Consider the following 10,264-nt stretch of genomic DNA (forward strand, 5'->3'; position numbering starts at 1 on the left):
TCTAATGATCCTGTGAAGTTATTTCCGAGTCTTAGGAAAGCCACACTATTGAAGGGTACGTCGAAGGCGGAAGAGAGTATGCTCAGTGCTCCATTCCATCCTCTTCACATCCAAAGCCAAAAAGATCGAGCCTATAGCGTATCCTTTTTTTCCAGTTACTGTCTAGTTGAGGTCACTGGCACTTTTGGCCCGAAGTATCTCGATGTACATCTTGGCCCAAAGTGTCGAGAGTTTGCTCCGAGCATTCCTATTGTGAAGTCACTAATCCATCCTGGAATATCAGGGCTTCGAGGTGACGCCCAAACTGTCTGGTGCTTCCTCGGGTTGAAGTGGATATTGCCCAACGCTGGGCTTCAAGCAGGAGGACTTGGGTTCAGAATTAGGAGAAAACCAAGGTGGTTTTCACAAGAATATGTTGCACCCCCCCCCCCCCCCACATGTGCCCTCTATCTCATCCATACAAGTGACATTCGTCCCACCTAAACCACTCGCGAGCTAAGTCAGCGTGTCATGCTTGCAATGTGGACTAAAATAAGAACGTTTCGTGAGTTTTTTGTGAGAAAGGGCCAAAAGGTCATATATTAAGTAGGCCAAACCATTACAAAAGCACCTGTGTAGAACTTAAAACAATACATCCAAATCTGTGGGGGTGTCGAAGTTTTGTTCCTCCTGCATCCATCGAGGGCCCATTGTGAGGAAAACTCGTTGTCGTCTCTCCAGGCCTCTGTCTTAACATAGCAAACTTGTTTGAACCCGAGAGCTTGTAGAAGTAGTGACTAGGAAGTCACTGATAACAGGTCCTATTTGCCACCCGTGGGCAGCAAGTAGTCGACGCAATGCCGGCGGTGGAGCCAGTTGGTCCGACATCTTTTCTCACTGCATCTTCTTTCTTCTGTAGGGATTTGCTTATGGTTTTCTTAGTGTTTTGTCCGATTTTCAGTGGTTTTGTTTCGGTTTTTTGTTTTGATTTCTTTTTCTTTGTTGTTTTTCTTTTTTCATTTTAGTTTTTTCTTCTCTTTTTTTGTGTATTATACAAAAAGTTCACCACGTATTACAAAAATGTTCATCATATATTAAGAAGATGTTAACTCTATATATAGTAAAAAGGTTCACAGTGCATTATAAAGAAAATGTTCATCCTGTATTAAAAAAAAATTCAACGTATTTAGAGGGGAGTGGTCTTTTGTAAACATAATCTGTAATCTAAAAAAACAAAGACTTTCATGTCAGCCTGTAAAACTAATTGCATAAGAATCACCGGCAATCCGTAGCATTGCTGTTAAATTAATGGTCGAAAGCAGTTACATAAAAAGTGAGCCTGAAACAGATTGGCTTCAAACACATTCCACGTGGATCGTGACCTTAAAAGCTAGGAGCAGTGAATATTTCAGAACCGCACATGAAGCAAACTTACATAACATACAAATATGTTTTCAGACACTAGGACGTATACATATAAATGCAATACATAAACACATGCATACATGTGCATGATCAAACGCTTATGTAGATAGAAAGTAAATAAACTCCAAACGACTCAGGGTAGTACGCAGCATCTCCAAACGGCCTGAAGAAGCCACCGATCGGCCGACCAAATTGAGTAGAAGCAGAACATGCATCGTCATCCGCACCGCTCGATAGATTGGCTCACTTGGCCACCTCACCGTCCTCGAAGATCTCGTCGCCGTCGCAGTCGCGGATGTCGTCGACGTGCTCCACGATGACGACGTGGACGCCGGGGTCCCTGACGGCGCAGCTGCCGGCGAGGAGCACCGAGTTGTTCACCGCCTGGTAGTTGCTGTTGGTGTAGGCGGCCACGTGCACCTCCTCGTCCTCGCCTTCCTCCTCGTCCCCCTCGCCGCCGGCCTCGACGACGACCAGGTCCTCCGCGTCCATGGCCGCGCCGTTGTTCTCCCCCGCCAGCGTGATGACGGTGGTCTTGCCGGCCTCGTCGCCGGCGCCGAGGGCGGTGGCCAGGTGGTCGTTGAGGTCGGTGATGGCGTTGCTCACCTCGGAGGCCGCGTTGGTGGTGTTGTTGGAAGCCATGGCAGCGGCGGCGGTGGTTGTTGTTGGGCTAGGTGGAGAGTAATGGGGGTGGCTGGCTAGCAATGGAGGCTGATGGATCGATGGATGGATGGGTGGGAGTAGGGTGTCCATGGCGGGGAGCATATATAGCAGAGGAGGGCAGGGGAGGAGGGAGGCGGGTAGCTTGCGTGCGTGAGGAGGGGAGGAATGGAATGACAGAGGTTGCGAGCGATTCGAGGCTTGAGGATGCGGGCAAAGGAAAAGGATCCATGGATTGTTTTCTCGGCCGAGTTCAGATCGATGGACACGCCGCCGCTCGTCAAGTGACTTCGGACCGAAGCAAAGGATTGTTCTCTCCGCTTCTTCTGCCGCCGTTTGAACTGGGCTCCAGTTGAGCCCGGCCTGCTTAATTAGTGGAGTAAGCAGTAGCCCAGCCAGCTCCGTTTGACTGGGCTTCTTGGGGGCTGTCGGGCGCCGGTCTTCTCCATTTTTTCCTTCTTTTTTCGTTTTCTTTTCTTTTGTTTTATTTATTTTTTTCTCCGCTCAATTTTTTCATTCTTTATTTTTTCTTCTACGTTTTGTTTCATTTCTTTTCGTATTCTTTTGTTTCATTTCTTTATTCTTCTCTGTTTTTTTCATATTTTTTTTCTTTTTCCTTCTACACTTTTTTTTGGATTTATTTCATTCTACTCCCTCCGTTCCTAAATATAATTCTTTTTTAGAGATTTCAATATGGGCTACATACGGATGTATATAGACATATTTTAGAGTGTAGATTCACTCATTTTGCTCCTTATGTATTCTGTATTGGAATCTCTAAAAAGACTTATATTTAAGAACAGAGGGAGTACATTCATATATACATGATCAACATTTTTTCAAGGACGCGTCTGGCTAGCGGCCGTTGGCCTGCTAGCGCTCGCGAGCGGCCAGCCGAAAAAAGTAACTTTTTATCCCCACCTGATCCCGTAAAGAGAACTTTGTTCCGACCCGTGAAGAATCAGAAAACAAAGGACGATCGGTATCACGTGATAGCGCACTAACTCCCGAAGCCTCCACGCACCCCTCGCCCACACTTCCTTCTCCACAGGGATCCTTCTTCTCAACGAAAGAAAGGGTCCCAGCCTGGATCCAAAATAACGCAATGAACGGAAGTGGTAAAGAAGAGGGAGGAGAGAGGACGCGGAGTAATTGAGCCCGAGCTCAAATGAGCTTGATATCCATGTCGTTGGAAAACGCATCTAGATCTGGGCCATTTCTTTATACAGGCTTCAGTTGACTGCTAGAAAATGCGCACGGTAGAGAAATACATAGACGGCGGTGGTGGGTGGTGGGCCAGATTTGACGGGCAGGCGGACGTCCGTTCGTCGTCGGCGAGGTGAGCCGCGGATCGGAATCGGCGCACGCGTCTGATCCATGGCCTCGAGAAGTTCGCTCGTCTTCTCCGCGGACTGCGGCGTAGAGAGAAGGACCGCCAATGGAGGCGAAGGTGACGTTCACCTCGCCGGCCCTCCCGCCCCTCTCCGCCGCCGCTCGTTCACCTTCTCCCATGGCCGCCACGGCCCTTCTCTGCCCGTCCTATCCCCTCGTCCCATGGCGGCCATGGCCCTCCTCTGCTGCCCAATCTAGCCCTCCTCCGCCGCTCTTCCCCCTCCTCCTCTTCCCTTGCTCCACCGTCCCATCCTTTCCACCTCCACTGTCGGTCCCTTCGTCCCATGCCGTTGGATCCCCTCCTCCTCTGCCACCAGATCGCCATCTCTTTAATCCGTCTCCATCTCCTCTGTTGCCAGTTCCTCTAACCATACTTCTATTTTGTATAGTTGTATTGAATATAATTCTAAAATTTACATGATTTGTGTCATGGATGATTTATGGTTAGCATATTTTCCTGAGCATACCAGATTTGACATGATGCCTTTTTTCTTGCTTATATGTCATCCATCTGTAGAACATTTGGTATTTTTAATTGCAATATAATCACTCAATTGTTGTCACATATTATACAAATTTTGTTTTCTTGCATGTTGACGAAAGTATATTATCTTCATAATCATGTGATTATGAAAAATTATTTTCGGATGAATTACTTTTGCAGTCATTAATCCAGGGATTTGCAGTCAGTAAGCAGAATCATGCTTACTGAATCTAGGCAGTTCATCCAAGAAAATGTTGCTTACCGAATTCAGGCAGTTCATATGTGAATTGGCTGCGTTTGCAGGCTGATGATAGATGCTGCTGCACCGAGGAGAACACCGTGCCCAAATTGCATCAGTGCGTTTGAGAAGGCTCTTAAGAGTTATGCTGACAACCCAGCTGAGTATGTGATCACACTAGTTCTTGGCATTACTTTTGACTTTTTGGACAAGGCGTACGACTTCTACAATTTGTAATCGTCCGTCCTGTCTGATCCGTGGATCAGGAAGTTTGCTTTCCATGTACTGGTTGAAGAACCGAATTGAATGCAGGGCCGAGTCTTCTTGCCCAAGGCGTAGGTCATTTGGAAGCTGAGCACTGCGGGATAGAGGCAAGGAGCACCGGTGGCGAGGCACCATGGAGTTTCTGATGCAACCAATTGACAGGTCTATGGATCTTTGATTTCCTGGCGATGACATTCCCATTTTAGGCCTTTGTCTTAGCTGATGCAGAGGATTGATTTTTTCCTAGTTTCAGATCTGCTCTGCTTGAGGAAGCAGGGAAGAGTTTGGTGCCGGCCCCTGTGGCTGTGAATGGCCCTGGGGTGGCGGTTTTGGAGGTCGCGCAGCATCGGACGGTGGACAGCGACAAAGCACAAATCTTCTCGGCGAAGGAGGCGGCGGCTGAGGAAGGGAGAGCTCCCCTCCGACTTCGGAGCTATCAACGAGGAAGCTGAATCCCTAAGCGTCGAGGTGTAACAAGAGGTTAGTGAAGGGCAATTTCGGAAGCATCATGAGTGAAGAAATGCTACAGTTAGAGCAAGTGCTGATTGGTCTCTGCATTCAAAAAAAGGATGCTATCCTGTGCTTGCGGGCTGATTGATCTCTGCATTCAGAAAATTCATGCTATATGTGCCTGTTTTTGCAGGCTGATTGCTCATTGTACTCAGAAAAGTCATGTTATATGTGCCTGTGTTTGCAGGCTGATTGCTCTCTGCATTTTGAAAATTTATGCTACTTGTGCCTGTGTTTGCGGGCTGATTGCTCTGTGCATTCAGAAAATTTATGCAATGTATGTCTATGCTTGCAGGCTTAGGATTGGTGCTGCCGCACGAAGCAGAACACCGTGCCCAAATCGAATCATTGCGTTCGAGAAGGCAGCCAGGTGTTGTGGAGAGAACCCAGCTGAAAACGTGACCACACCAGTTTTTGGTACTACTTTTGACTCTCTGGGCGAAGCATATGAGGTGATTTCAACGAGGGGGAACCGAGGTGAGCTGCTAGATTTTATGATCGAGGTGCTGCCATTCTGAAGTTAGATGAGGTGTCAGATATGCATTATATATGCAGTAGGTGTGCATTTGCTGTGAAAGCATTTCGTTGTGCGGAACAAACTGGAGAGAAAGTTTAGCTACCATCCCCTTTGATGTGGTGTGGCAGTGGTTTCCTGGGGTTTCCATCGCACTGGACGGAAATGTTAGCTGCCATCCACTTGTTGTGGTGCGGTGTTGATTTCCCAGGATTTTCAGTGTTAGCCATGGGCATGTATTTTGAGTAACTAATGTGTGTTTAGGCTCGCATCCAGAAACCAGTGGCGGATCTAGAACTACACGATAGGAGTGCCATGCTCAATACTCACGTATTTAACACTAATAGTACACCCAAATGAGCCTAACTACTACTAGTATATAATAAGTATACTTTGCATTTTCGCAGGGGGTGCCATGGCACCCATGGAACCCCAGTTGGATCTGCCCCTGCCAGAAACATCTGTCACATAAGTAGTTGTGTTCGGACCAGCATGTGGATATGTTAAGTTTGGATGTATTATTATGTGTGAGAATGAGTATGGAACCTTAAGCTACAGGTGTTAAATGCCTGACTGCGATTTGCTTGCAGTTGATGTTCATATTTGTTATGATTCAGCTTTGGGCAGTTGTGTGTGTGCGTGTGCAGGTTCTGGTCTTTATATGAGACCAAAAAATCAGTAAAAGAGTTGGAGTTTGAAAAATTACAAACTGTCAGACATGGTTGAATGGTACTTTAGATTGTTCAAATTCGAATCTACGCAATACTCCTCACATGAGTGTACGTCGAATTAAGGACTGAGAAATTTGAAAGAATTGTTCTTATAGAACTAGCGTGCATGCCTGTGTGCACATATTTGTTAGATTGATTAAACATGGTCTGTTAAAAAAAATAGAGCTGTTTGTACTGACATCAATCAGGATCCTGCATGAGCCCTTGCCTTGTTACACACAGGAATTAGCAGAAATTGTCGCCAACAGTTGGCTTATATGTAGATTAAGGGAAACAAGTTTTAGCCTTTAGCCCGAGGATTGGTTTGGTGTCAAGAGAACACAAAATCTCTTTTGATGAAGTTAAAGTGTGAAAACTTGGCGAGTGGTGTCATACAGAAACTTCAGATATTTGTTGGACCTTGATCTGGACTACATCTGCAATTCTGCATACTACTGGGCTCCATAGTGGCGATTAAGATCGGCAAGGTACGTCGTGTCTGATCTGATTAATCCACATAGACCAGCCTGCAAGAATAGCATGAATAGAAAGACTAAGCCGGGAAAACCTACAAAAAAATTTCAAACTTCGAAATCATGCTCCATTCAAGATCTAACACCTCTCTTCACTCATTTGTAGAAGCGCTTGCCTGCTTTCTCGCCGCCACGGCCAGGTGATAATCAGCTCCGCAATCTGGGCAGGGATAAACGGCAGCTTCTCCTCGTATGCTGAGTTAGACAGTGATTAAGGCAGATGGGAAAGCGATCTGGTTCATGGGATGGATTAAATATGAGAATCAAGTTTTGGCGCAGATGGATTTACCAAGGGAAAGGGATCGTGTAGGAGAAGATTGACATTATTTTTTTATAGGGGAAAGGAGAAGATTGGTCGGTAGGCGGTAGCTCCAACGGTTAGTCCAGTTTCCTTATTGATTGATGTTGTTGGTCCAAAATCTACTAGTACTTGATGGTCCATATCGTCCAGCCATATCCGAGCCGCTATGGTGGAGGCTGACGGCGTAATGTTGTCTGTAAGTCATACATGGGCCATGGGCCCTGCATGAATATATGTATACCTAAGTTATACTTGGGCCTGTACGCTTCGCTTCGGGGAATCTCGAGAGAGACCGACGGGATCGATATCGTGCGCATCTGCGCTCGAGCGTAGAATGGCACTTTCGGAGGAGAGAGGCGTACCAGGCAGTCTCCATCAGGTAGCCAGCTTGTGATTGTCGTTCAACATTTTCTGCTTCATTACTCTCATTCGCTTGAACAATATCTTGGGGTTTGCAAAAAAAAGGCAGAGGTGATTAGTTATCATTACATACAAAAATTTGTTCTCTGGAAAACTAGATAAAAAAGTTGAGGATGGCAACTTGATATTCTGTTTGTTCTGCAACTAGAAATGCTGGTAATGGCAACTAATGAGATATTTTTGTGCGACTAGAAATACTGATGATGCCAACTAATGAGATATTCTTGCGCAACTAGAGAGGCTGAGGATGTCAACTACTTGAATAATGGTGTCCAACTAGAATTGCAGAGGGTGCCAACTAACTAGATACTCTTCTGCAACTACAAAACCTGAGGGTGTCAAGTCGTTACATACTCTTGGGCAATCCTCAATTTTTTTAAGATGAGACTAATCTGAGTTCTTGTGCAACTAGAGAAGCCGAGGATGTCAACTAGTTGTATATTGTGGTGCAAACTGAGGTTGCCAACTAATTAGATACTATTCTGCAACTAGAAAATCTGAGGATGCCAAGTCGTTACATACTCTTGGGACAATTCTAAAAAACTTGAAGATGGCAACGTTGAGCAACTGAGAAAGTTGAGCATGCCAATGCTTAATTTGTCCTTCTGCAACCATGTATAAAAATCAATACACTTGGCTGCCTGTATGTGGAGTAAAAAATATTCCTGATGGAATTTTATGTTACCTCAGCGGCTGCTGCAGAAGATGTGGCATATACCCCTTTGGATACTGCCTCCGCGCGCACCTTTCTTCTCTGCAATTTTACTAAGAGGAATCTTTCGTCACCCTAAAGTTGTGTAAGAAAAAAATGAACAAGCATAAGGGGTTGAGAAAAAAATTAAACATGTATATGTGCCATATAAAAAATCTAAAGGACAAAAGAAAAATGAAGGAAAATAAATTCCAAAGGAATGATGTTCTCCACTCATATCATCACCCTCTCCATCCTGTTCTTATCATCGCCACGCGGCTGCCGCTTAGCAGCCCTTTTTGAGTTCCGTCGTGAGATCGGATTTGCAGAACCCTACAATGAACAAAAAATTGGGATGCTAAGAGGGTAAAAGAAAGGGGCATAATAAAATGGCCAGAGGATAAAACCCAAAAAATTAAAGTGCTAATAGGGTAAAAAGAAAAGAAAAATGGGAACTTAGGTTTCATTGTCAGGCATATCTCCTTCTCCAACCATTTTGGATTCTTATCTGATGATAACCTGATCTCAAATCAAGTTTGAGGATTCAACTCTTATCTGATGATAACCTGATCTCAAATCAAGTTTGAGGATTCAATCCAGCCACACGTTCCCCTACGGCTACCCTATCCGAACCATGGGAAAGAAAGTTTGTCAGAAATTACTTGTACTTGAGGGCAATGATAAAATGAAGAAAATTTCTCTGCAACAAAAAAATGTGAACAATGTATTAGTCAAATTAACAGAAATTGCACAGGGGAGAGAAAATGTGGTGGGTTGGCTACTTTTATATATGAAGTTGGCTAGTTTGAATTAAAAGAAAAGTTGCACATGATTTGCTGCCTAATTGAACAAAAAATAAGTGCCACCAAAACACAATACTCCATCAGAACAAAAATTAAGTTGGCCACTTTTATCATAATGTTGGTTCTATCTAACAAGTTGCACAAAGGGGACTGCCCGGTTGCACAAAAATGGCCAAAAAAACATTTGAAACAAATCTGCAAGCTCCTACAGCAACTAACCCTAAGAGCCCTCACATCGCAAACCCTGTATAACCACCACATTTCTCACCAAGCTCCATAGGTCATATACATCCACAAAATTCACTCCTCCAATAACACAAAAAATGAAAACCAATTTCTTAGTCCAGTGAGAAGCCAACTAGGTCGAGCCTCTTGTGCAACTACACAAGCCTGACTAGCCAACTAGGTAGAGCCTCTTGTGAATCTGCACAAGCCTGAGTAGCCAACTAGATAGAGCCTGTTGTGCAACTGCACAAGCCTGACTAGCCAACTAGTTTATCAAGCACACCAATGCACATAGCGTTTTGTGTAAAAAACAGAATCAACTAACCCACCCCGTGAAACAACCAAAAAACATAAGTGTGCAACCAAAAAACCACACACACAAACTGCTTGAACATGGTTTACGCAGTGTACCCATCAGAATATCATCGACTATGCAACTGGTTAGCCCTCATTGTGCAACTTCATAAGTTCGCTAGCCAACTAACATACGTATATGTGTGATCCAACTACATTTGCATTCATGTGCAACTGTTACAACAAACTAGCCAACTGGTTACTTATATGAACACAACTTAAGAGAAAACAGAGAAACCACACTGATGCGTTTTGAGAGGGTTGAGCAAAAGCATCTAAACTATCCTCTCAGTACTCTTATGTACTTCCTTCTATTCCAACTCAAATCGCTGCAAAAGGAAATCAATAAATCGCCATGCTGGGATCAGACAGTTTGGCCAGGGAGCACCACGCCGGGATCCCTCGCCGAATCTGCGTGATACAGAGGTGACTCGCCATGAAACTTCCCACTAGAACACGCAATCTCGACTCCCTGACTAAACAGGAATTCCCAAAATAAAAAATGAACAAAATGTTCTGCCAACTAAATCATCTAGAATGTGCAGGATACAGCCAATTGATGTATGAGAGTGTGCAGGATCACTAGTGCAGAACCGGCCTTTAGTGCCGGTTCGTAACGGCCTTTAGTGCCGGTTCTACAACCGGCACTAAAGAGTGGGGACTAAAGGTCCCCCCCTTTAGTACCAGTTCGTCACGAACCGGCGCTAAAGTGTTAACACGTGGCACGAGCCAGGCCCGGGTGCGCGTAGGGCTTTAGTACC

The 10,264-nt window shown here is 45.0% G+C and overlaps 1 protein-coding gene across 1 annotated transcript; it reads right to left on the bottom strand.

The window, feature by feature from the left end:
* Positions 1-1,313: 1,313 nt before the first annotated feature.
* LOC123040123 (uncharacterized) lies at positions 1,314-2,185 on the bottom strand. Its single transcript, XM_044463053.1, has one exon. It carries the CDS (start codon positions 2,167-2,169, stop codon positions 1,648-1,650), a length of 522 nt encoding a protein of 173 aa, XP_044318988.1. The 5' UTR covers positions 2,170-2,185; the 3' UTR covers positions 1,314-1,647.
* Between the last annotated feature and the right edge of the window lie 8,079 nt (positions 2,186-10,264).

Source organism: Triticum aestivum, chromosome 2B (assembly GCF_018294505.1).
Source record: "Triticum aestivum cultivar Chinese Spring chromosome 2B, IWGSC CS RefSeq v2.1, whole genome shotgun sequence".
NCBI lineage: Eukaryota > Viridiplantae > Streptophyta > Magnoliopsida > Poales > Poaceae > Triticum > Triticum aestivum.

What these genes read in the sequence shown, in the direction of transcription:
- LOC123040123 (XM_044463053.1), bottom strand. Translation starts at nt 2,169, where the DNA reads ATGCTCCCCGCCATGGACACCCTACTCCCACCCATCCATCCATCGATC.